This window comes from Chiloscyllium plagiosum, unplaced genomic scaffold (assembly GCF_037043375.1).
Source record: "Chiloscyllium plagiosum isolate Xiang-an unplaced genomic scaffold, Cpla_swu_hap1 HiC_scaffold_9, whole genome shotgun sequence".
NCBI classification, from domain to species: Eukaryota; Metazoa; Chordata; class Chondrichthyes; order Orectolobiformes; family Hemiscylliidae; genus Chiloscyllium; species Chiloscyllium plagiosum.
In genome coordinates, this window is record NW_028270147.1 from 13493174 (window position 1) to 13520402 (window position 27229).

The following is a 27229-nucleotide window of genomic DNA, read 5'->3' on the forward strand; positions in this document are numbered from 1 at the left end:
CCATCCAGATGCCTTTTAAATGTTGCAATTTTACCAGCCTCGACCACTTCTCTGGCATACGTGCACCACCCTCTAAGTGAAAAAGTTGCCCCTTAGGTGCCTTTTATTTCACCTTTACCCGAAATCTATGCCTTCTCATTCTGGACCCCCCCACCCCAGGGAAAAGACTTTGTCTATTTACCCTATCTATGCGCCTCATGATTTTATAAACCTCTATAAGGTCACACCTCAGCCTCCAGGGAAAACAGCCCCAGCCTGTTCAACCACTCTCTATAACTCAAACCCTCCAACCCTGGCAACATCCTTGTAAACCTTTTTTGAACCCTTTCAAATTTTTAGATTAGATTAGATTACGTACAGTGTGGAATCAGGACCTTTGAAGAGCAACCCACTCAGACCCATTCCCCTGCCCTATATTTCCCTCTGACTAATGCGCCTAACACTACGGGCAATTTAGCATGGCCAATTCACCTGACCTGCACATCTTTGGATTGTGGGAGGAAACCGGAGCATCCAGAGGAAACCCACGCAGACACAGGGAAAATGTGCAAACTCCACACAGACAGTTGCCTGAGGCAGGAATTGAACCCAGGCCCCTGGCGCTGTGAGGCAGCAGAACTAACCACTGAGCCGCCATTTCACAACATCTTTCCAATAGGAAGGAGACCAGATTTGAATGCAATATTCCAACTGTGGCCTAACCAATGTCCTGTATAGCCACAACATGACCTCCCAACTCCTGTACTCAATGCTCTGACCAATAAAGGGAAGCAAACCTTAATGGTAACTTCAGCCTGGTGAAGGAATTGAACCCATGCTGTGGGTGTAATTCTGCATCACAAACCAGCTGTCCAGCCACCCAAACCCCCACAATTAAAACTGCTAAAGTCTTACCCATCCACAGTATCTGTGCTGCCCTCCTCCCTCCCCACTTTACCCCATTTGGTGGATGCACGCACTTATACCAACTCACCTTCTTCTCAAATTCTTCTGCCTGCCTCACTTCCTGAGGATAGCCATCTATGAGAATCCCTCTTGTATCCATGCTGTTAATTATCGTGTCTTTCAGCATCTCCTGCACACAGCGTGGAAGGAGAAAGTCAGTGGTACGTTTCCAGCAACAGTCGGTCAGAGTAATTCTCCGTTTGTAGTCTCTCCCCATTCTCCCCAGCCCCAAACTGCCTTCAACTTTCTTTTGCAGTTCCATCAGAGCAGCAAACTCCCCAACCAGTGTCTACGCAAGCTCCCCAGGCCATTAGATTAGATTCCCTACAGTGGGGAAACAGCCATTTGGCCCAACAAGTCCACCCTGACCCTCCGAAGAATAACCCACCCAGACCATTCTCCTACCCTGTATTTACCCATGACTAATGCACCTATGGGCAATTTAGCACGGCCAATTCACCCAACCTGCACATCCTTGCACTGTGGGAGGAAACCCACACAGACATGGGGAGAATGTGCAAACAGAGAGTCGCCTGAGGCTAGGATCAAAGCTGGGTCCCTGGCGCTGTGAGGCAGCAGTGCGAACCACTGAGCCACCTTGTCACCTTAATTAGCTGATGGTGTGCACCACATCCAAACCTGATCATGTTCACAACAGAAGTACACGGCAGGGGGAGGTCCCTTTGACCTGTAGGCCTTTACCAGCACAGATGTAGACCATTTGGCCCATCATTTCCATGCAGGTCAACAAAGATCTGATCGACACAAATCCCAGTTTCCAGCTCTTGGCCCACGCCCTGGATGTGAAGATCTAAGTACTGCTTCAAGGTTATTAAAGTTTCTAACTCAACTATCCTTTCAGGAAGTGATTTCCACACTCCCACCACCACCCTCTGAGTGAAACCCTTTCTCCTCAACTCTTAGCATTCCACATCTTACCTTAAATCAATGCCTCCTGGTTACTGCCCTCTCTACTGATGGAAAAAGTGCCTTCCAATCCAAACTATCTATGCCCTTCATAATCTTATACACCTCGATTCATTTTTATTCATTCACAGATGAGGGCATCCAGTATTTATTTCCCATCCCAGAGGGCAGTTAGGAGTCAACCACATTGCTATGGGTGTGGAAACACTTGTAGGCCAGACCAGGTAAGGATGGCAGATTTCCTTCCCTAACGGACATCAGTGACCCAGATGGGTTTTTCCAACAATTGACAATGGTCATCATTAGACTCTCAGTTCTTACATTCTTAGATTTTTATTTCGATCAGGTCCCCTCTCAACCTGCTCCAGGGAAAATGGCCCAGCCTGTCCGATCATTCCCCCTTACTGCAGGCCCTCCTGTCCAGGCATCATCCTGGTGAATCTCCTCAATACCCTCTCTGGTGCAGTCACATCCTTTCTACAGTGTGGTGTGTCCTCCAGTTAGGGCCTGGCACTGTGAGCATTCAACAACAAGCCAGACTACATCTGACTGAAACTTTTCGCGAGATAGTCAACACAGAGAGGCTTCACCTCTGAACATCAGAAAGAAAGAGCCCGGTTATTGAAGGAGCCGAGTCACCGAAGAAAATCTTTATTCTTAGATTACTTACAGTGTGGAAACAGGCCCTTTGGCCCAACAAGTCCACACCGACCCGCTGAAGTGCAACCCACCCAGACCCATTCCCCTACATTTACCCCGTCACCTAACACTACAGGCAATTTAGCATGGCCAATTCACCTAACCTGCACAGCTTTAGACTGTGGGAGGAAACCAGAGCACCCAGAGGAAACCCATGCAGACACAGGGAGGATGTACAAACTCCACACAGACAGTCACCTGAGGTGGGAATTGAACCCAGGTCTTTGGCACTATGAGGCAGCGGTGCTAACCACTGTGCCACCATGCCGCCCATTCTCTGGAGCTCAGGGGTAGAACTCTACCCTATGATAGGGTTAGGGTTAACCCTATTGCAGCTTCACATTTAATTTATCGAGCCATTTCATAATTTGTGTTTGGTGAACCAACACATGTCCCAATGTAATTCTGGAAAGCTGCAACATCGATGAATATTCATGACGTGCTAATAAATGCAAAAGAGATTTCTTGACCACAAAACCTGACTTGCATGAAACATTTTGAGAACTTAATCACAAAAATTAAACCCTCTGTCAGGAAAGTATTTTCTTCCTCCTTCCAGGCCAAAAAAAACCCCTTCCCTGCTGCAGGTCCATCTAAAAGCTAAACATGGGCCTACGAAAATCCCACCTTTCAGTTCCAGGTTGGGAATGTGTGCAATTTCCGGAAAGACTGATTTCACTCACCATTGGCACCAGTTCCTCAGGCTCCATGGTTTCCCGTGTCTCTCTTCTCCTTTCTGGCCCCACTGCTACCACATTACGTAGAATGTCTTCTGAAGATATGTAGGTGAAACCATACTGTGCTGCTATCCTCTTGCACTGAGTTTCCTTGCCTGAGCCTGGACCACCTTTAAAGGATATTTTGGGATTCAGTACATGAAGGGTTCGAGATATGACATGTGATGAGTGCAGCAAACAACTTCTATTTACTGAGCATTTTCCTGACCTCTGTTGGTCTAGAAACAGCTTCATAACCATGCAATGTAATCATTGTGGTGTATTGCACAGAGTAAAACTAATTTCTCTTCAAATTCCTTCACTGGTCTTGCTGGCTAGGCTGCCATTTGTTATCCGTTCCTAATTTCTCTTGACAGTGTAGTGGGCAGCTTCCTTATTTCATTGCTGCACAGTGGCTCAGTGGTTAGCACCACTGCCTCACAGCACCGGGACCTGGGTTCGATCCCACCTTTGGCTGATTGTCTGTGGGGAGTTTGCATATTCTCCTGGTGACTGTGTGTGTTTCCTTTGGGTGCTCCGGTTTCCTCCCACAGCCCAAAGATGTGCAGGTTAGGGTGACTGAGTCATGTGAGAGTGTCCAGGGATGTGTGGGTTAGTTATGGGACATGCAGTGTTACAGCGATTGGGTGGGTCTGGGTGGGATGCTGTTCAGAGGATTGGTGTGGACTCGATGATCCAAATGGCCTGCTTCCATGCTGTAAGGATTCTATCTATCGAACTCTGTATTCCATGATGGGTTAGAGTTAGATGTGCCCATAGCTGCTGGTAGTTATTATTAGATGGAGTCATAGAGTTGTACAGCATGGAAACAGACCCTTCAGTTCAACCCGTCCATGCCAACCAGATATCCCAACCCAATCTAGTTCCACCTGCCAGCACCCGGCCCATATCCCTCCAAACCCTTCCTATTCATATACCCATCCAAATGCCTTTTAAATGTTGCAATTGTACCAGCCTCCACCACTTCCTCTGGCAGCTCATTCCATACACGTACCACCGTCTGCGTGAAAAAGTTGCCCCTTAGGTCTCTTTTATATCTTTCCCCTCTCACCCTAAACCTATGCCCTCGAGTTCTGGACTCCCCGACCCCAGGGAAAAGACTTTGTCTATTTATCCTATCCATGCCCCTCATAATTTTGTTAACCTCTATACGGTCACCCTTCAGCCTCCGACGCTCCAGGGAAAACAGCCCCAGCCTGTTCAGCCTCTCCCTGTAGCTCAGATCCTCCAACCCTGGCAACGTCCTTGTAAATCTTTTCTGAACCCTTTCAAGTTTCACTAACTTCATTTACACCTCCCAAACAGAGAGGGCAGCAGAGAAGTCAACATCACAAAATGCTTTTATCTTGCTCCCATTACTTCTGAAATGCAGCCAATTTGCACGCAGCAAGGTCACAGAAACATCTGATGAACAACCAGTTAATCTGTTTCCAGTGAAGCTGGCCACAGTGACATTGACCAAGAACCAATTTAGATACCCCACCTCTCTTTAAAAACTGTTTGAGATGAAAATGTTATACTTTACTAATGTGCCTCCTGATGTTTTTAAAATATTCACTCCTGGGATATAGATGTCGCTGTCCAGACCAGCATTTATTGCCTGTTCCTAGTTGTCCTTGAGAAGCTGATGGTGAGCTGCCTTCTTGAACCGCTGGAGATCACTAGTTGTGGATTGACCACAATGCCCTTAGGGAGGGGATTCCAGGAATTTCACCCAGTGACAGTGAAGGAACGCCAACATATTTCCAAGTCAGGATGGTGAGTGGCTTGGAGAAGAACTTGAAGGTGGTGTTGTTCCCATGCTGCTGCTCTTGACCTTCTCAATGGGAGTGGTCATGGGTTTGGAAGGTGTTGTCTGAGGGCCTTTGGTGACTTTCTGCAGTGCATCTTATAGATAGTATACACTGCTGATACTGAGCATGGGTAGTGGAGGGAGTGGATGCTTGTGGATGTAGTGCCAATCAAGTGGGCTGCTTTGTCCTGGAAAGAATCAAGTTTCTTGAGTGTTGTTAGAGCTGCCCCCATCCAGGCAAGTGGGGAGTATTCCAAAACATTCCTGACCTATAGAAACATAGAATTTTATAGCATGTTTGCTGTCTGTACTGGCTCACAAAAGAGCAACCCAACTGGTCTCTCTCTCTCCTGAGCTATCAACTTAGCACTTTAACTTCAGCTCTTTCAAGTATCTATCCAACTCTGTTTGGAAAACTCCTATGGAGTCTGCCTCCAATACCCGCCCCCAGGCAGCACATTCTAAATCCTAACTCCTCTCTGAGTAAGGAAGTTCCTCCTCATCTCACTCCTAGCTCTCATGCTAACAATCTTGAAATTGTAACGCCTAGTGACCGACATAACAACCAGTGGAAACAGAATATCCTTCTTTACCCTGTCAAAATTGTTCACAATTTTGAACACCTCAACAAAGTTATCCTTTAATCTTCTCTGCTCCAAGAAAAATAAAACCAATCTCTAATTTTTCCTTGCATCTAAAATCCCTTAATCGTGATATCAATCTAGCAAATTGGTCAGTGTTTAGAGTATTAGGGTTGGGAGGTCATGTTGTGGCTGGACAGGACATTGATTGGGCCACTTTTGGAATACTGCGCGCTGTTCTGGACTCCGTGCTATAGGAAGGATGTTGTGAAATTTGAAATGGTTCAGAAAAGATTTGCAAGGATATTGCCAGGGTTGGAGGATTTGAGCTATAGGGAGAGCCTGAATAGGCTGGGGCTCTTTTCCCTGGAGCGTCGGAGGTTGAGGAGTGACCTTATATAGATTTATAAACTCATGAGGGGCATGGATAGCGTAAATAGACAAGATCTTTTCTCCAGGGTAGGGGAGTCCAGAACTAGAGGGCATAGGTTTAGAGTGAGGGGGAACAGAATTAAAAGGGACCTAAGGGGCAACGTTTTCACTTAGAGGGTGGTGCGTGTATAGAATGAGCTGCTAGAGGAAGTTGTAGAGGCTGGTAGTATTACAACATTTAAAAGGTATCTGGATGGATAGATGAATAGGAAAGGTTTAGAGGGATATGGGCCAAATGCTGGCAAATGCGACTAGATTAGGTTAGGATGTCTGGATGGCATGGACAAGTAGGATTGAAGGGTCTGTTTCCATGCTGTACATCTCTAAGACTCTATGGCTATGAGTTAACTACAGCTTCACTTGAAGGACTGCTTTCGGAATTAGTCAATACTTTGGTCTAACTGAAGCTGAAATGCAGCCAGAATGACTTTCAATTTATTTTCAAAGTTCAGGAAGAGGACATAAATCAAAAAAATGAAGTCTGTGCAATCATTCACTGCATGTGCAATATTCTTCTTCATCAGGTGTGTTAACTGGGTAGCTACAGGGTTCACTCAAATGACCAAGTTGAACAATCTAATCTCAGGGCACAGACTGATAAATTGATGGCTCTCCACTATCTGCCGTGTTCCCACTAATGTAGTCAGGAGTAGAACCTACTGTGCTACTGAGAGAAGCGTTAGAACCATCAGTGGCCCAGAGAGGTGTTAGTAATGAATGTGTCACTGCATTCATTTGAAACATCCCTCCCCCTGCCATGCTTCACTGAAGGCATTAACCTGTTTCAGGATTTGTGGAAGATTATACAGACAAACAAAACTGACCATTCTTATTCCTGAGACCATTAATAAAAGATAGTGCACTTTTGACAGTGTGTTACCTACAACCCCATTAAGACAAGTTCCTGCACAGAGGTCAGCAGCCTACTGTAGGTATATGTTTCAGGTAGGAACATTTACCAGGCTTCTATCATTCAAGAGTTTTTTACAAGCTGTGCAGTTTGCCCATTGGTGTTAACAATAGCTCAGATCACAAAGAAAGGTCAGAACAGAAGAGACAAGGTCTTCTGGTCAAGATGTTAAACCAAAGAACCCATCTGCCCTCTCATATGGAACATAAAAGATCCTGTGGCTGCTATTTCAAAGCAGATTGAGGCAATTCTTCCTGACCATTATCTATCCTTCAACCAATATCACTCTCGATACTGCGATGCTGGAAATCTCTAAAGCAGAAAAATGTTGAAAATACTCAGCAGGCCACCCAGCTTCAGTGGAGAGATTGGACTGTGAAATGTTGACTCTGATCTCACCAGATTACCTGGTTGTCAGAACATTGGCGTTTGGGTGTTGCAGAGAAAAGAGCACATTATGTCAAAGCTTTTCATCTTGTACTCATCTCTTCACAAGCGTGAGAAGAGAAAATCAGCATTCTATACTGGATGAGGAGTATTGATTGATAGCAAGTGGTCTCTGGAGGTTGAGACGTGTCTTAGAGCATGCACCAGTTAGAGGATGACTGACAGTTAACTGCCAAGCTGTGTTTAAAGTTAATCCAGGCAGTTGGTGAGATTAGATTAGATTAATTACAGTGTGGAAACAGGCCCTTCAGCCCAACAAGTCCACACTGCCCCACCGAAGCGCAACCCACCCATACCCCTACATTTACCCCTTTTACCTAACACTACGGGCAATTTAACATGGCCAATACACCTGACCAGCACATCTTTGGACTGTGGGAGGAAACCGGAGCACCTGGACGAAACCCACACAGACACGGGGAGAATGTGCAAACTCCACACAGTCAGTCGCCTGAGGCGGGAATTGAACCGGGTCTCTGGCGCTGTGAGGCATTGTCCTGAGGAATAGGCCAGAGAATGGCTGTCACCCATTTTGTAAAAGTGACACAGGCACAGTATGCATGCATCTTCTCTCTGTCTGCAAAGTGGGCCCTATAAATGAACACGTGATCTCCAGAACTCACAAGTGTGCCCCACTGCAAACCCAACCATGGTAATCTCAAATTGGTTATCAATGTAATTGTCCTGATGCATTCGAGGTGTAAATCTTCAACAAAATGTATCTTTTTAATGAGGCGCAGTCTAGCTGTCTTCCCCCAAGTGACTATTTGAATGTCAATACTTGTGGGATTTTCCTGTACGCAAACTGTCCGTCATATTTCCCATCAACAGCGACTATCTTTCTAAAAAAAAGTGCATTATTTGGGTTCATACATTCTCCATCCACGCTTGGGCTAGTTTCCCAGGTGCTTCTGAAACACTCTCTATAGATTCCCTACAGTGTGGGAGCAAGTATTTTGACCCAGCAAGTTCACACCAACTCTCTGAAGAACATCCTACCCCTGTAAACCTGCATTTCCCATGGCTAATCCACCTAACCTACGCATCCCTGAACACTGTGAGCAATTTAACATTGTCAATCCACCTAACCTGCACATCTTTGGACTGTAGCAGGAAACCAGAGCACCCAAACGAGACGCATAAGGAGAATGTACAAACTCCACACAGATAGTTGCCTGAGGCTAATTCAAAGATGGAAATGTGTTGCTGGAAAAGCGCAGCAGGTCAGGCAGCATCTAGGGAACAGGAGAATCGACGTTTCGGGCATTAGCCCTTCTAATTCAAACCTGGGTCCCTAGTGCTGTGAGGCAGCAATGCTAACCATTCAGCCACCCTTAACAACAGTAGATACAGGATGAGCCAACAACAGGCAGTACCTGCTGGGAACAGCTCCTGAAACAATCCAACTGCATATTGACTAACAGATAGTTGCACTTAAACCACAGCCTACCCCAGAGGCTCACCTAAAAATGCAAACTCGATATCACTGTGTGGAAATTGTGAAACATGGTATTTAAATGTGAGTCTTCTAGCCTTTGTATCTAACAGTTAGCTGTATGCCTGGAGTCATCAACATCTCACAAAGCAAGAATGTGTTAGTTGGTATAATTAACCAGTCTCAGTCATTGAAGACTCAAAAAGGCCTATTGGATAAATCTGCTCTAAGTGCTACTTACCAATAACAAAGATAATCTTGGCTTGCTTCGGGTTTTCTGCAAAAAAAATTATTAATTGAAAATCTAATCAGCAAACAGATTGTAGGAGCTGTGCCCCTGAGCTTTCCTCACATTTTTAATCAGGCCAAAGGATTAATAGATCCAACAGAGCAGGAAATGATTTGTTCTTGTAATGATTTTTTTTGTTGGATAATTTTATACTATTCAAACTTCCCTAAGGCTTATTTATCGTGGCCTTCAACTCCAACCGGGGAAACCTCAAGGAGGCGCTGCCAAAGTGCCACCAACACGTTTCCTGATCCATCCAGCGGACCGAATATTCTGGACCACTGCTACACAACCATCAAAAAGACCAACCACTCCATCCCCTGCCCACACTTTGGAAGCCCAGATCACGCCGCTGTGTTCCTCCTCCCAGCAGACCAGCAGAAGCTGGAACAGGAGGAGCCTTCACAAAAAAAAGTACAATGCTGCTCCAAAGCTGTGGAACACCGTCTCTGGGACTGCTTGGAATCGGTGGATTGAACCCTGTTCAAGTACTCAGCAGAAAATCTTGACGAGTATACCACCATTGTCACAGACTTCATTAACAGGTGTGTGGAGGACTGTGTGCCAAACAACGTAATCTGGGTGTTCTCCAACTGTAAACCTTGGATGAACCAGGAAATGCACTCCACACTGCAGACCAGGTGTGCAGTGTTCAGATCAGACGACCCAGATGTCTACAGGAAATCCCGATATGATCTCTGCAAAGCCATTGGAGATGCCAAGAGGTAGCACTGGATGAAGTTGGAGGCTCAAACCAATCATAGACTTCTGTCACCTGCGGCAAGGCCTAAACAACATGACGGGATACAAAATGAAGCAGAGCAAGATGGCAGACAAAAGCACATTCCTCCCTGATGCACCCAATGCTTTCTATGCTCTGTTTGAGTAGAATGCCAGTGGCGGGGTGATGCCTGCACCAACAGACCCAGACACAGCTGTTCCCTTGGTCACTGCTGCAAACATTAAATTGGTCTTCCTGGGAAAGCCATGGATCCCTGGCCAAGCGCTCAGACCCTGTGCTGAGCAACTGGTGGAGATGTTCATCGATATCTTCAACATCTCCCCGCTACAAACTAAAGTCCCCACCTGCTTCAAGAAGACCACCATCACCCAGTACCTAAGAAAGTACATGCAACGTGTCTTAATGACTACTGCCCAGTGGCTCTGACCTTAATATCCATGAAGTGCTTCGAGAGGCTGGTCATGGCTTGCATCAACTCCAGTCTCCCAGCCTGCCTCAATCCCTTACAATTTGCCTACCAATGATACGGGCCCATAGCGGATACCATATCCCTAGCCCTGCTCTCATCCCTGGAACATCTGGACACCTACATCAACTCCTGCTCATTGACTACAGCTCCCTTCTTCAGCACTATCATCCCCTCCAGGCTGATCTCAAAACTCTGAGATCTAGGTCTCACCTCCACCCTCTGCAACTGGATCCTCAGCTTCCTGACCCACAGGCCGCAATCAGTGAGGATAGACAGCAGCACCTCTTCCACGATAACACTCAACACTGGAGCCCTTTGAGAATGCATTCTTAGCCCCCTACTGTACCATCTGTACACCCAAAATGGTGTAGCCAAATTCCGAACAAACACCATCTACAAGTTCACTGATGACACCAACGTGGTAGGACAGATATCTAACAATGAGGAGTCAGAATACAGGAAGGAGATAGAGGGCTTGGTGGTGGTGCAATAAGAACAACCTCTCTCTCTCAATGTCGGCAAAACGAAAGAACTGATCATTGACTTCAGGAAGAAAGGATGAGAATTCGCCCCCGTCTACATCAACAGGGTGGAGGAGGAGGATTGAGAGTATTTGCTAATGTTCAGCCATGATGTTGGAAAGGATGGTTTCATACAGAACGTAGTGGAAATCTGGAACTCCCTCTCTCTGCCTGTAAAAGGTGTTTGAGAGACAAGGGGTAAAAACTGAGAGAGAATGATTTTTCTGCAGGAAGGCTTTGCAGAGATCTGTTCTTATGCACTGGGACCCATGACCTCTCCCCACCCCAGGAATTAGCCAGAGCCTCTGGATTACTGTGGGGAGTGTGATCCTGATGGCAAGCCTTGGCCCATTGCTTGGATTTCCAAGTTAAGATCAATACTAACCTTCCATTTTGGTATCTTCAGATGTTGTGGACCAGTTATCCATCTGCCAAATATAAAGATAAAATCAAAAGTCTTATTGAAATGGATGCTACAGAGCTTTTGAGCTGTACAATTATTAAAGCAGTTATTCTGGAAAGGCAATCAGAATTGTACGCTGTATTCTAAATGTGGCTTCACCAATATCCTGCACGTGAATAGTAGCCAAAGGTACACAATATGGGCAGAAATATAACTCCAAGACAATGCTGAAAGTACAAGTAGAGGCCTTCCCCTATAACATCTCAGTACCTTGTGATAGCCCAAAGCACTTTGCAACTTTGAGCACACTGTTTTGACGTGTTGTCTCATTGTTGTAAAGTAGGAAACAGGGCACGTCATTAACGCATGGCAAACAGAATCTGCTACATGAGCAACAAAAATAGAAATTACAGAATTGCATCTGTGGAGAGAAATCAGAGAAATCCAGTGACCCTTCCTCAGAACCCACCTACATGAATAGTTAACCAACAAAAACCTTTTTTGAAAATAGTTCTTTCAAAGAGCTAGCACGGGAATGAATGGCCCGTGTAGGGTGTCCCCAATAAAACAAAGTGTGAAATGTGTGGATTGATGCTGATGGAACACCAAGACAGATCTCCGCAATGAGAGCAGCTTCTAATGGGAGACTAAATCAGTTCTGACAGGGGAAGCTTTTTTGAGCTCATTGAAATACGAGCCTTTGACAGGCCCAGTGAAAGAAATGGAGAAAAATGGTGAGCATGGATAATGAGAGGTGCCTTCCCTCTGCCTCACAGACCATTTTAATATGCTGTGGTGTATAGCCCATTAGGTGCCATATTTCTCACTCCATGTTAATTGAAGCCAAGCAATATTTATTTTTTTAAGTGAAACATTGCCAGCGAACAGAGTTTCATTGCTGCAACAGCCCCTGTTAATGAGGTGAATCTTACAGTGGTATTTCAAACTGTATTTGTTTGATGCGGAAAGGAATTTGATTTTTAACCAATCACATTAGATTAGTTTCTTTACAGTGTGGAAACAAGTCCACACCAACCCTTTGAAGAGTAACCCACCCAGACCCATTTCCTTCTGACTAATGCACCTAACACTATGGCCAATGCACCTGACCTGCACATCTTTAGACTGTGGGAGGAAACCAGAGCACCCAGAGGAAACCCACGCAGACACGGGTTGAATGTGCAAACTCCTCACAGACAGACAGTCACCTGACGCTGGAATCGAACCTGGGACCCTGGTGCTGTGAGGCAGCAGTGCTAACTACTGAGCCACCGTGCTGCCCACATTAACCCTTGATTTTCACAACTGCCTTTCAGAAAAACAGTCCGTGAAGAAACAATAGGATTCTTGCTGCCAGTGAACAGTTTGAGGGAATCTAGTAATGTTTGTTTGCACTATTTGCATTGGGGAAATGGAACATTTATTACCTATTCTTCAGATGGTGGAGGGGAGCTGCGCCCTTCAACTGCTGCAGTGTACGTACTGTAAGTACATCCACCATGCAGTTAGGGTGGGAATTCCAGGATTGTGCACTCCGGTTTGGATTTAAGTTGGAGCCAACAGCATAAGATAGAAAAAGGAAAGTTGTCTTTCATTTCGAATTAAGGGAGATAGGGAGAAAACTAGGATTAATAGCAATCTCCAGATTACACCCACAGCCTCACACAAGTGAATAGAGGAAGAGGAGGATAAAACAGATGAATGTATAAAATTAATGCAGGATGAGGAACTTTAGATTAGATTTGATTACATGCAGAATGGAAACAGGCCCTTCGGCCCAACAAGTCCACACCGACCCGCCAAAGCGCAACCCACCCAGACCCATTCCCCTACATTTACCCCTTCACCTAACACTACGGGCAATTTAACATGGCCAATTCACCTGACCTGCACATCTTTGGATTGTGGGAGGAAACCGGAGCACCTGGAGGAAACCCACGCAGACACGGGGAGAATGTGCAAACTCCACACAGAGAGTTGCCTTAGCACATTGGGACCTGCTCTGGGAAGATTGGAACCTGTATGAACCCAGTATGAACTCCTGAGCAGAGCTGGGACTGAGTTGCATGCTGGGAGTGATTTACCAGTTCTACTGGAGAGGGTTTCAACTAATTCAGCAGGAATGTGTAAACAATGAGACAATACCGGAGACTGCACAGTATTACTGGATGAGATTGATAGCTCTAAAATAGAGAACAGTAAATTGATGGGTGCAGTCTGAGAAAATACTACAGTCTAAATACTACAGTCTTTGGGGCGGCACGGTGGCACAGTGGTTAGCACTGCTGCCTCACAGTGCCAGAGACCCGGGTTCAATTCCCGCCTCAGGCGACTGACTGTGTGGAGTTTGCACGTTCTCCCCGTGTCTGCGTGGGTTTCCTCCGGGTGCTCCGGTTTCCTCCCACAGTCCAAAGATGTGCAGGTCAGGTGAATTGCCCATAGTGTTAGGTAGGGGGTAAATGTGGGGGTATGGGTGGGTTGCGCTTCGGCGGGGCGGTGTGGACTTGTTGGGCTGAAGGGCCTGTTTCCACACTGTAAGTAATCTAATCTAAACTACATAACCTTTAGTATAAAGTGGGCGGCACAGTGGCACAGTGGTTAGCACTGCTGCCTCACAGCGCCAGAGACCCGGGTTCAATTCCCGACTCAGGTGACTGACTGTGTGGAGTTTGCACATTCTCCCCGTGTCTGCGTGGGTTTCCTCCGGGTGCTCCGGTTTCCTCCCACAGTCCAAAGATGTGCAGGTCAGGTGAATTGGCCATGCTAAATTGCCCGTAGTGTTAGGTAAGGGGTAAATGTAGGGGTATGGGTGGGTTACGCTTCGGCGGGTTGGTGTGGACTTGTTGGGCCGAAGGGCCTGTTTCCACACTGTAAGTAATCTAATCTAATCAAATCTGGGTTACCATGCATGTATGTAAATACACAGAGTACAGTAAGTCTGGGAGTCAGATGCTCAGATTGGCATGTAGATGTTGCAGGTGAGAGATCTGCAGAGATGTCCTGGAGTTGAGATGACTGACCTCGAACAACCACAGCCATCTTCCTATGTGCCAGGTATGATTCTAACTTGCAGAGAATTCCGCACACCCCATATCCATCAATACACATTGACTCTAGTTTTTTAGGGGTCCTTGATACACACTTTGTTGAATGCAGTCTTGATATCAAGGGCTATCACTCTGACATCCCCTCTGGAATTCTGTTTCTTTGTCCATGTTTGAACCAAGGCTGTAATGAGGTCAGCAGCTGAGTGGCCCTGGTGGAAACCAAACTGGGCGCCACTGAGCAGGTTATTACTGATCAGGTGCTGCTTGATAGCACAGTTGATGCCACTTTCCATCACTTTTCTGATGGCCATTGACCGAGTTGGATTTGTCTTGTTTTTAATCTGCAGGATGTATCTGGGCAATTTTCTACACTTTTGGATAGATGCCAGTATTGTAACTGTACTGGAACAGCTTGTCTAAGGGCGCGGCAAGTTCTGGATCGCAGGTCTTCAGTAGTATTGCTGGAATGTTTTCAGCGCCCATAGCCTTTGTAATATCCAGTGTTTCCAACAATTTCTTGATATCATGTGGCTGAAGACTGGTATGTGTAAAGCTGGGGACCACCGGAGGAGACCGAGATGGATCATCCACTCGGCATTTCTGGTTGAAGGTTGCTGTGAAAGCTTCAGTTTTATCTTTCGCACTGATGTGTGGGGCTCCTCCATCGTTGAGGATGGGGTTATTTGTGGAGCCTCCTCCTCCAGTGAGTTGTTTAATTGTCCACCACCATTCACGAGTGGATGTGGAAGCACTGCAGAGCTTAGATCTGACCCATTGGTTGTGAAATCACTTAGCCCTGTCTATCACTTGCTGCTTATGCTGTTTGACATGCAAGTCATCCTGTTTGGTAGTTTCACCAGGTTGACACCTCATTTTCAGGTTTCTCTGGTGCTGCTCCTGACATGCCCTCCTGCACTCTGCATTGAACCATTGGCTTGATGGTAATGGTTGAGTGGGGGATATGCTGGGTCATGAGGTTGCAGACTAAGCTGGAGTGCAATTCTGCTGCTGTTGATGGTCCACAGTGCCTCATGGATGCCCGGTCTTGAGTTGCTAGACCGGTTTGCTATCTAACCCATTCAGCACATTGATAGTGCCACACAACATGATGGAGGTTATTCCCAATGTGAAGGTGGAACCTTGTCTCCACAAGGACTGTGCAATGGTCACTCTTACTGGTACTGTCATGGGCAGATGCATCTGCAGCTGGCAGATTGATAAGGATGAGGTCAGCTATGTTTTTCCCTCTTGTTGGTTCCCTCACCACCTGCTGCAGACGCCCAGTCCAGCAGCTATGTCCTTTTGGTCATGACCAGCTCAATCAATACTGGAGTACATCCTGCACATAAAGAGAGCATTAGAGTGCTGGGGACAGAGGATGTCTAAGAGGGGTCAAGAGCAGATTCGAGTCAAAGAACATGGCTTGGTGTAATCTATAGACCACCAACTAGTGGGAAGGATGTAAATGAACACACACAGAGATGTGAAGGTTATGCAGTGGTCCAAAAAGGCAACTTTAATTATCTGAATATAGAATGGGATAGGAGTAGTGTAAACAGCAGAGAGGGACAACTGATCCGAGATTAAGTCCAGGGGAATGTTCCATAAAATAATGTGTTTTGTCCAATGGGAAATGAGACACAGTTCTTGAAATCACATGTCAGTGGGAGAACATTTAGTGATGACTGTATCGTAATGTTTTGGGTGACTATGGAATAGGGTGGTGAGCGGTCCAAAGAAAGAATGATTAATTGCAGGAAAGCCAACTTTGATGGGATAAGAATGGACCTGAATAAAAAAGTTGGAGTCAAAGGTTGGCAGGAAAATGGCGGCTGAACAATGGGCTACTTTCAAAAGAAATGGTTCGGGCACAGTCAAGGTATACTCCTTCGAAAGGAAAAATAACTCCAGAGCTGACTGGATGACAGAAGAGATATAAATCATGATTAAGAAGAATTTTTAAAAAGTGTGCTCATGACAGATGTCAAGTCAAAAATACGATTGAGAACGGGGCTGAATAATAAATTTCAGTAGATGACAAATCAAATAAGAGCAGCAAAGAAGGAATATGAAAAGACAACAGCAGCTAACATAAAGGAGAATCACAAAATCCTCTAAAGCTGTATAAATAGTCAAAGGATGGTTAAAGGAGGAGTGGGAACCATTAGGGACCAAATAGGGAATCTACACATGGAGACATTTGAGGACTCTGGGTCTATACTCGATGGAGTTAAGAAGGATAAGGTGGGATCTAATTGAAACTTACAGAATACTGAATGGCTTGGACACAGTGCATGTTGGGAAGATGTTTCCATTGGTGGGAGAGACTAGGATCCAAGAGCTCAGCCTTAGAGTAAAGGGAAGACCTTTTTAGAACAGAGATAGGGAGAAATTTCTTCAGTCAGAAATTTATGGAATTCATTGTCACAGAAGGCTGTGGAGGCCAGGTCATTGAGTATATTTAAGACTGAGATAGATAGGCGTTCTTGAGTATGAAGGGGATCAAGGGAGAAAGCAGGAGAATAGGGTTAAGAAACTTATCAGCCATGATTGAATGGCGGAGCAGACTCGATGGGCTGAATAACCTAATTTCTGCTCCTACATCTTATGGAGACAGAGGATATAGTTGAAGAATTAAGAAATACTTATTCATTGGTAAAGACACACACAACACAGCTCAGGATATTTTATTCTAATGATAGAAGTGAAAGAAAATCCGTCTCTGGATCAAGTTTTAGGAAGAACATGAATCTTTTCAACAAAATAGCCTACTTGGAATGTTGCGCAGTTACAAGAAATCCCACAACAAGAAGTATGCAAAAGGATGTTTGCTAGAAATGAAATAAAAATAGAAAATACTGGGAAAACCCTCAGGAGACCAGTTGGTATCAGCTCGAAACAAACCAGGAATTGCTGGAGGAACTCAACAGGTCTGGCAGCATCTGTGAAGAGAGAGAAAAACACTTTCGCGTTTGAAGAAGGGTCACATTGGACTCAAAATGTTAACTGTTTCTCTCTTCATGGCTGCGGTCAGACCTGCTGAGTTTCTCCAGCACTTTTGCTTTTTATTTCAGAAGCATCTGCGGTTCTTTGCTTTCATCTGAGCATCTGATTAAATTACCAAACAAAATGCTAACTCAGTTTCTCTCCAACAATGCTGTCTGTATCCAACATTTTCTGTTATTTTAATGACAAGGAATACTATCCTTAGGACAACACAGCCAGAATAAATTTACTTGCTTGCTTATAATGATTCTACTCAGGAACAGTCACATTAATGGTTTGTGAAGGTTACTTTACAAACTTGGGATTAGAAAACAGAGTTTGGGAAAAAGAAACAAAATGTTCAAATACCTGCTCATCGGAGTCTGGCTCAATATCAACAATATCCGTGGCATCCACAAGCAAACTGAGGTCAAGTTCACTGGGGCCTGGTATAATTGAGGAAAGAGGATGTTAAGAAATTAGGGAGAGAACTTAAGAACAAGGTGATTTCTATCTCCTATTGAAATTGGTCACAGTTTCCAGTGGCAAATGTTGACATTCAGGATCAACCAGGTGGTAACTCTTCCGCCTCAGAATGTGAAGGTTGAGTGAGGGACTGGAGACTGGGACAGAGACTGGAGGACAAAGCTGAAACTTTCCAAGGAGACTTTAAACCGCCTGCCCTCTCAGGTGGACATGAAATATCCCGTGATAGGATTGGAAGGGGAGCTGGTGAACGCTCATGGTACCTACCAATGTTCATATCAGGGGAGGGGTTCTCATTTTGGAACAGCTGCTATCAAAACAGGATCCAAGTGTGAGCAGGTGCTGCTACAATGCAGTTGCAACAAGTGACGGGCACAGGAAGAGGAATTTTGATACTTGTAAAACAGTCATTCTATCTTACGCTATGCTAGAGAAGGGGATCATCACGTGGTCAAAACCCTTGTTAGGCCACATTTGGAGTATTCTGTGCAGTTTTGGTCACCACACTACCAGAGGAATGTGGAAGCATTAGACAGAGAGCAGAGAAGGTTCATCAGAATGTTACCTGGTCTGAAGGGTACTGGTTATGGGGAAGGGTTAAACAGACTGGGATTGTTTTCACTGGAAAGATGACGACTGAGAGGAGACCTGATAGAGGTCTGCAAAATTATAAGAGACAATAGATAGGATGGATACAGAGACTTTTCCCGAAGAGTTGAAGTTTCAATTACAAGGGAGCACAGGTTCCTGGTGAGAGGGAGAAAGTTTAAGGGAGATGTGCGAGGGAAACTTTTGATGCAGAGAGTGGCAGTTGCCTGGAACACACTGCCCCAAGAGATGGTGGAAGCAGGCACATTGGCGATATTTAAGAGGCATATGGATAATTATGTGAATAGGGAGGGAATAGAGGGATACAGACCAAATAAGGGCAGTAGATTTGTTTTTTAGTTTGGTTAGAGCATTAGGATCGGCACAGGCTTGGAGGGCCGAAGGGCCTGTTCCTGTGCTGTACTTCTCGTTTGTCCTTTTGTTTTGTTGTTCATACAATATTCTTTGTTCTGAAATTCGATGGGGTTGATTCTTTCATGGGAAAATGAAAGTGAGCAATGTTGGATCAGGTGTAGAACAAAAGAACAAAGAATAATACAGCATAGGAACAGGCCCTTTGGCCCTCAAGCGTGCGCCGACACACTTTGCCCTTTCATTCTAAACCTACAAGATCCATCTCCGTCTATTCTCTTCTTATTCCTTGCCATAATTCTATTAAATGGTGGAGTAGGCTCGAGGGGCCGAATAGCCTACTCTTGTTCCAATTTCCTTAAGGTCTTATGGTCTAAGATGGGATAATTGGCCTCGTTCTGTGCTCTAAGAGTCTAGCATTTACAACACTCCCAGGAAAAGAATTTAAAAAGTTGGGTGTACAAATAGTCAAGTGTGTACACAACTTGAGTATTGCTGAAAAAATATGAGACATTTTGTTGAAACTTTGACTACCTCTGGACCACCAAAGACTATTTGCATACATAAGGTAATAAAGTTGGGTTTCAGCCTAATCCCCTTCAGTCAGTCTACCCGATCTGGTAAATTGGTTTACTTCACTTCAAATCCACATTGACTGAGATGTGATGGCTGAATTCAGGGGCTAACCAAATAAGGTCTTTTTCCTAGGGTAGCGCAGTCCAAAACTGGAGGGCATAGGTTTAGGGTGAGAGGGGAAAGATATAAAAGGGACCTAAGGGGCAACTTTTTCACTCAGAGAGTGGTGTGTGTATGGAATGAGCTGCCAGAGGAAGTGGTGGAGGCTGGTACAATTACAGCATTTAAAAGGCATCTGGATGTGTGTATGAATAGGAAGAGTTTAGAGGGATATGGGCCAAGTGCTGGCAAATGGGACTAGATTCAGGGAATTAAGGGCTACGGGGAGAATGCGGGTAAGTGGCATTGAAATGCTCATCAGCCATGATTGAATGGCGGAGTGGACTCGATGGGCCGAATGGCCTTACTTCTGGTCCTATGTTTTATGGTCTTATTAGGTTAGGATATCTGGTTGGCCATGGACGAGCTGGAGTGAAGGGTCTGTTTCCGTGCTATGCTTTGCTATGGCTCTATAACTATATAACTGTCAACAATTCCTTTACCTCTGTCATTTTCAACATGAAACAAATAGTTGTCCATTGGATGTGGAACCTACCAGCCGCAGGTTCTTTGGTAGGAAACAATTTGTTGTCGACTGCCACAGATATGTCATAAAACACCTCCTCCTCATCTCGGTCTGCATCCAGCTGAGTAGAACAATGGAAGAAAGCCATTTCATTAGCTGCGGTCCATATTTAACAGCAATCAGTGACCTTGTACTGGGATGAAGTTTGATATCGTAATGGTCTCCTGTCAAAGAGTCTAAAATGAATCAGTCAATCGTTACCTGCTCATGTCTCCATCCAACTCGACCAACCAGGAAACCAAAGAACTGCGGATACTGGAAATCAGAAACAAAACTAGAAACTGCTGGGAAATCCCAGCAGCATCTAAGAACAAAGAACAAAGAACCTTACAGCACAGGAACAGGCCCTTCAGCCCTCCAAGCCTGTATTGATCCAGTTCCTCAATCTAAATCAGCCATCTATTTTCTTTGCTTCCTGCCCATTCATGTATCTGTCTAGATACATCTTAAAAGATGCTATCATTCCCACCCTACTACCGCTGCTGGCAACACATTCCAATTGCCCACTACCCTCTGCATGAAGAACTTTCCCCGTATATCTCTCCTGAACCTTTCCCCTCTCACTTTGAACTCGTGACCCCTAGTATATGAGTTCTCTACTCTGGGAAAAAAGTTTCTTGCTATCCACCCTGTCTACACCTCTCATGATTTTATAGACTTCAATCAGGTCCCCCCTCAACCTCCTTCTTTCCAATGAAAATAATCCGAATCTCCTCAACCTATCCTCATAGTTGGCACCCTCCATACCAGGCAACATCCTGCTGAACCTCCTCTGCACTCTCTCCAAAGCATCCACATCCTTTTAGTAATGTGGCAACCAGAATTGTATGCAGTATTCCAAATGTGGCCGAACCAAAGTCTTATACAACTGTAACAAGACCTGCCAACTCTTGTACTCAATACCCCGTCCCATGAAGGAATGCATGCCATATGCCTTCTTGACCACTCTATTGACCTGCGTTGCTGCCTTCAGGCAACAATGGACCTGAACATCCAGATCTCTCTGTACATCAATTTTCCCCAGGACTTTTCCATTTACTAATCTTCCAAAATGCATCACCTCGCATTTGTCCAAATTGAACTCCATCTGCCATTTCTCTGCCCAACTCTCCAATCTATCTATCCTGCTGTATTCTCAGACAGTCCCCTTCACTATCTGATACTCCACCAACCTTAGTGTCATCTGCAAACTTGCTAACGAGGCTACCTATACCTTCTACCAAATCATTTATGTATATCACAAACAATATCTGTTGAGCAAAAGCAGTGTTAACCTTTCAGAACTGAAGGAGGGTCACTGGACTCGAAATGTTAACTTTGCTTTCTGTCCACAGATGCTGCCAGACCTGCTGAGTTTCTCCAACAATTTCTGCTTTAGTTTCTAACATCCAGCATCTTAGACTAGAGAAGGCGAATGCCCTGAATGATGAGGTGGTCCTGGTCATAACTTAGTGCTCAGTGACTTATATATGGAGTTGTCAGAATCATCAGAATTCACTGTTACATTGTGGTATTGTCTGTAAAAAGCCAGGAACTAACATGTCAGGAACCAATTGTATTCTGGATTAGTGGGGCTGGAAAAGCACAGCAGTTCAGGCAGCATCCGAGGAGCAGTAAAATCGACGTTTCGGGCAAAAGCCCTTCATCAGGAATACAGGCTCCTCGGATGCTGCCTGAACTGCTGTGCTTTTCCAGCCCCACTAATCCAGAATCTGGTTTCCAGTATCTGCAGTCATTGTTTTTACCTAGGAATCAATTGTATGTGTGGGTGTTGCAGTGGTGCCACACATAAGGCTGCACTGGAGAGTCAGCTATTGTGTAACACAATATTGTTTCAGGCAATCAGCTATGCAGGTACTATGGCAGGTTTGAAATTAAACAAAAGAGCTTTATCTTTCAAGATTGAAGTGTAACTCCTTGAAAAATACTTTCTCCTCTGGTTGCTTTTTAACCTGTGTTCTCTGATTAGTAACAATGGGAACAAATCATTCTAATTTACTCAGGGAATATAATTTTAAATGTTTTTACTAAACTTGTAATTAAAATTGAACTTGTATGAAATCCGGGTTCATTCTCAAATGGAGTGTTGAGTGCAGTCCTGGGTGTCATACTTTAGGAAGGGAGTGTATTGGAGAGAGTGCAGAACGATCCAGATGTATGATTCCAGTTATGGAGTTAGCTTGGAGAGGTTGGGACTCTCTTGGATAAATGAAGGCTGAGAGGAGATTTCATCGAGGCATTTCAAACCACTGGGGATCTGGATGGTGTAGGTACAGCGAAACTGAGAACAAAAGGTGACAGGTAATTTCAAGTCATTGATAAAAATAAGCCAAAAAGTGACACAAACCCTTGATGCTCTTAGCTGAGTGTCCTGGGGGTCCAAAGCAAAAAGGGGTGGCATGGTGGCTCAGTGGTTAGCATTGCTGCCTCACAGCACCAGGGTAACAGATTTGATTCCAGCCTCAGGTGACTGTCTGTGTGGAGTTTGCACATTCTCCCCGTGTCTGTGTGGGATTTTTCTGGATGCTCTGGTTTCCTCCCACAGTCCAAAGATGTGCAGGTCAGGTGAACTGGCCATGCTAAATTGCCCATAGTGTTAGGTGCATTAGTCAGAAGGAAATGGGACTGGGTGGGTACTCTTTGGAGGGTCGGTATGGACTGGTTGGGCTGAAGGACCTGTTTCCACACTGTACAGAATCTATTCATATCTAATCAACTACATGACCATTTAACCAAATGTTCATTTTGATTGGTTCTCATTTGGATGTTGCTAAGGAGTGTAACATTTCTAAACCAGAGGTGGGTGCACTCTCCTGGACACTGGTGTATGAGTTCTCTTACTCCATTTAGGTCTAGTGGGACTCTTTTATGTCTCAGGCCCACATACTGGCAGCAACTACAATGGCTCCCCGGCCCGGATCCTGAAGAAAACTCTGACCGTTTGGTCGATGCTTGGTTTTGTTTTGGGGTTTTGTTGTGGGCTGACCTAGAATCCCTCTGTTCAGGATATGTCCCGAGTGAGGTTATGCAATTGTCTTCACTCATGTGGTGTCCCCCAAGCTCAGTCAGCCTTGGGAGGGTGTCCACTTCCATCGGAATATCCTGCAACTCTTTTACTCCACTTGCTGCATTCTCCAATGATAAAACCAGTTGGAGTGCCTATTTGAAATCCATTTGGGCTTCAGTTAGTAGGCGCTTTTATGTGGTTACATCATTCATCCCACATACCAAACAGTCTCTCAACATCTCATTAAGGGTTAAACCGAAGTCACATGCCTCTGCCAGTCACCTTAACTTAGTCAAAAATCCCAATACGGATTCCCCCGATTCTCAAACTGCCGAGTAAAACCGATAACAATTCAGCATTAGAGGAGGCTTGGGGTTGAAATAATCTTCCACTAAATCCAACAACTCAGGAAGGTTTTCATATCTGGTGCTTCAGGAAAGTTAGGGCCTAATAACCAAAAACACTGTGGGTCCACAGGCTGTCAGGAGAATTACTCATTGCTTTTCATCTGACCCAATGATGTTTGCCTGGAAAAAATAACGCATTTGGGCTCAGTCTTCGACAGCAGGATCGAATGAGTCAAGCTTCCCAAATAACACACGATGCCAGCTTATGCCAACTCAAAGATGACTATTGCAAGTGAATGCCCTCAGGAGCATGTCCCACTCTCATCGCCACTGAAATAACTCCCTGGAGGCTGCTATCCCATCACCAAGTCACTCTTACTTTACACACGGAGAGTCCTTCACATTGATCCAGCTCCCTCACAGCCAGCTCTCAGAGTGAACAGAACCCCTGGCCCTCCTGTTTATATCTGTCAGCCATGGCTCCCTGATTAGACCAGATTGATAAATTCTTGATCTCGCAAGGAATTAAGGGCTGCGGGGAGAGTGCGAGTAAGTGGAGTTGAAAAGCCCATCAGCCATGATTGAATGGCTGGGTGGACTTGATGGGCCAAATGGCCTTACTTCCACTCCTATGTCTTATGGTCTAATTAATAGCCCCAGTGAGGGAACTCATATTCTATGAGGGCCTGATCTCTTTACAGTCACTATAGTCTTCATGATTACCTTCATGAGGACTGGTTTTGAAAGAGCACAAAGGGGAAATTGTTTCTAGTGGCAATAGAGTTGGTAATAGAGGACACTGACTTCATATAATTTTTTTAAAAAAAGCAAAGTGGAGATGAGGGGTTTACTTTCGTGCAACAATTTGGAGTGCACTGTCTGAATGATCAGCAGATTCGACTGTGAGCCTGAGGGAAAGGTTTGTACACTCGAAAAGGAGAAATGCTGAGAGAAAATGAGAGTGTGGGATAGTTCTTTCAAAGGCACAATTGGCAGAATGGTCACTTGCTGTGTTGTACCATTCTACTATCTCTCCCAGGATTTAATGTGCGTTAGTTGATTCAATGATGTGTTGTTTCTCCTTTATTTAACATCGGAATCTTACCAGACTGAGCTTTATACACATATATGGAGCAAGAGGGTAGCTAGGGAAAGGATAGGTCCAGGTGAAGATGAGGACTGCAGATGCTGGAGATCAGAGTCTAGATTAGAGTAGTGCTGGAAATGCACACTAGGTCAGGCAGCATCCGAGGAGCAGGAAAATCGACATTTCAGACAGGAGCCCTTCATCAGGAATGAGGCTAGAAGCCTCGGGGGTGGAGAGATAAATGGGAGGGGGGGTGGGCTGGGGAGAAGGTAGCTGAGAGTGCAATAGGTGGATGGAGGAAGGGGTAAAGGTGATAGGTCAGAGAGGAGGATGGAGCGGAAAAGTGGGAAGGAAGATTGGCAGCTAGGACAGGTCATGAGGGCGGTGCTGAGCTGGAAGTTTGGAATTGGGGTAAGGTGGGGGGAGGGGAAATGAGGAAACTGGTGAAATCCACATGGATGCCATGGGGTTGAAGGGTTCCAAGGCAGAAGATAGGTCCACTCAAGGACAAGGGAGGGAATTTATGCTTGGCACTAGAGGGAGTGATTGAGATCCTTAATGAATTCTTTGCATTGGTATTCACAAAAGACATGGACATAGTGGATGGTGAGTCTTGGGTGGGGTATGTTGATATTCTGGGGCACGTCACCATAAAAAATGAGGAGATGATTGGTGTTTTGAAAAGTGTTAAGGTAGACATGTTCCCAGGTCCTGATGGGATCTATCCCAGAATGCTGAAGGAGGCAGGTGAATAAACTGCTGGGGTCTTATACATAAGCTTTATGTCTTTTGTTTTAGTCACTGGAGAGATCCCAGACAACTAGAGAATAGGCAGCAATGTTCCTTGGTTACGAAGGACAACAGGAATAATCTGGGAAATTACAGGCCAGTGAGCCTTACGTCAGTGGTGATGAGATTGATGGAGAAGATTTCTAGGGATAGGATTTACTCACATTTGTAAAAATCTGGACCTATGAGCAATAGGCAGCAAGGATTTGTGTGGGGAAGGTCATGTCTCACAAACTTGATTGACTTTTTTGAGGAAGTGACAAAGATGATTGATTACAGCAGGGTGGCAGATGTTGCCTCTATGGACTTTAGCAAGGCCTTTGACAAGGTCCCTCATGGCAGACTGATACAAAAGGTGAAGACACATAGGATCCATGGTGAGCTGGGAAGATGGATTTAGAACTAACTTAGTCACAAAAGACGGCGAGTTGCAGTAGACTGATGTTTTTCTTACTGAAGAACTGTGACCTGTAGTGATCCGCAGGGATCAGTGCTGGGACCCCTGTTGTTTGTAATAAATATAAATGATTTGAAGGAGAATGCAGGTAGCCTGACAATGTAGTTTAGTCCAGAAAAATGCGAAATTATGCATTTTGGGAGATTTAATTCATGAGGGAAGGATACAATAAATGGCAGAATCCTTAGTAACACCAACATACAGAGGGATCTAGGCATATGATCCACAGTTCCCTAAAAGCAGCAACACAAGTGGATAGGATGGTCAAGAAGGCTTATGGCATGATTGCCTTCATTGGTCAGGGCATAGAGTATAAAAATTGGCAAGTCATTTTATAGCTGTATAGAATTTTAGTTAGGCCCCATTTGGAATATTGTGTACATTTCTGGTTGCCACATCACCAGAAGGATGTAGATTCTTTGGAGAGGGTACAGAAAAGGTTTACCAAGATGTTAGGAGAAAGTGAGGACTGCAGATGCTAGAGATCAGAGTCAAGAGTGTGATGATGAAGGGCTTATGCCCGAAACATCGATTCTCCTGCTCCTCGGTTGCTGCCTGACCTGCTGTGCTTTACCAAAATGTTATCTGATTTGGAGGGTATGAGCTATGAGGAGCAACTGGACAAACTTGATTTGTTTTCACTTGAAGGTTGAAGGATGGGGGGGCGGGGGTGGTTTGACCTGATAGAAATTGATAAAATTATGAGAGGCGAGGATAGAATGGATAGTCAGAGTCATTTTCCCAGAGTAAAAATCTCAATTACTAGGGGACATTTATTTCAGATAAAAGCAGGTAAGTTTAAAGGAGATATGAGAAGCAGGTTTTATTTCACAGAGGGTGGTAAGTGCTTGGAATGCAAGGAGGATGTGGTGAAGGCAGATACAATAGCAATATTTAAGAGGCATATTGGCAGATACATGACTAGGAAGGGGAATAGAGGGGTATAGACTGCGTAGATGCAAAAGGTTTTTAGTTGAGAAAGGCATCATATGTTGGCATAGTCTTGGTGGGCCGAAGGGCCTGTTCCTCTTGTACATTCTTTAATACAAACTATACTATGCAAAGAAAGAACAAAGAAAATTTACAGCCCGGGAACAGGCCCTTCGGCCCTCCAAGCCTGAGCCGACCAAAATGCAATGTCTAAATCTGTCGGTCAATTCCTAAGCATTTGTATCCCTCTACTCCCCACCTACTCATGTATTTATCCAGACACATCTTAAATGACTAGGAAGGGGAATAGACTGCATAGAGACAAAAGGTTTTTAGTGGAGAAAGGCATCATATTTTGGCACAGTCTTGGTGGGCCGAAGGGTCTGTTTCTCTTGTACCTTGCAATGGGATTAGCGGTGGCGTAGCAGTAATATTCTGAAGTAATATTCTGAGGAGCATAAATTGGGAGCATAGGCTGTCAGGAAAGGATGTCATGGAAATATGGAACTTTTTCAAGGAACAGATTCAGCGTGTCCTTGATATG

At 45.0% G+C, this 27229-nt stretch overlaps 1 protein-coding gene across 3 annotated transcripts in view; it reads right to left on the bottom strand.

The window, feature by feature from the left end:
• The window catches only part of ak5 (adenylate kinase 5), an 87727-nt gene that overhangs the window by 10296 nt on the left and 50202 nt on the right, over nucleotides 1-27229 (bottom strand). For 2 of the 3 annotated variants that reach the window (XM_043698685.2, XM_087990254.1), the window contains exons 7-12: nucleotides 20039-20129; nucleotides 17731-17807; nucleotides 11312-11354; nucleotides 9147-9182; nucleotides 3255-3418; nucleotides 974-1075 (exon numbers count right to left, since the gene is read on the bottom strand). In XM_043698685.2, the coding sequence (XP_043554620.1) occupies nucleotides 974-1075; nucleotides 3255-3418; nucleotides 9147-9182; nucleotides 11312-11354; nucleotides 17731-17807; nucleotides 20039-20129 (513 nt within the window). The remainder of the gene's footprint in view (nucleotides 1-973; nucleotides 1076-3254; nucleotides 3419-9146; nucleotides 9183-11311; nucleotides 11355-17730; nucleotides 17808-20038; nucleotides 20130-27229) is intronic. The other variant, XM_087990255.1, reaches the window with a different exon arrangement.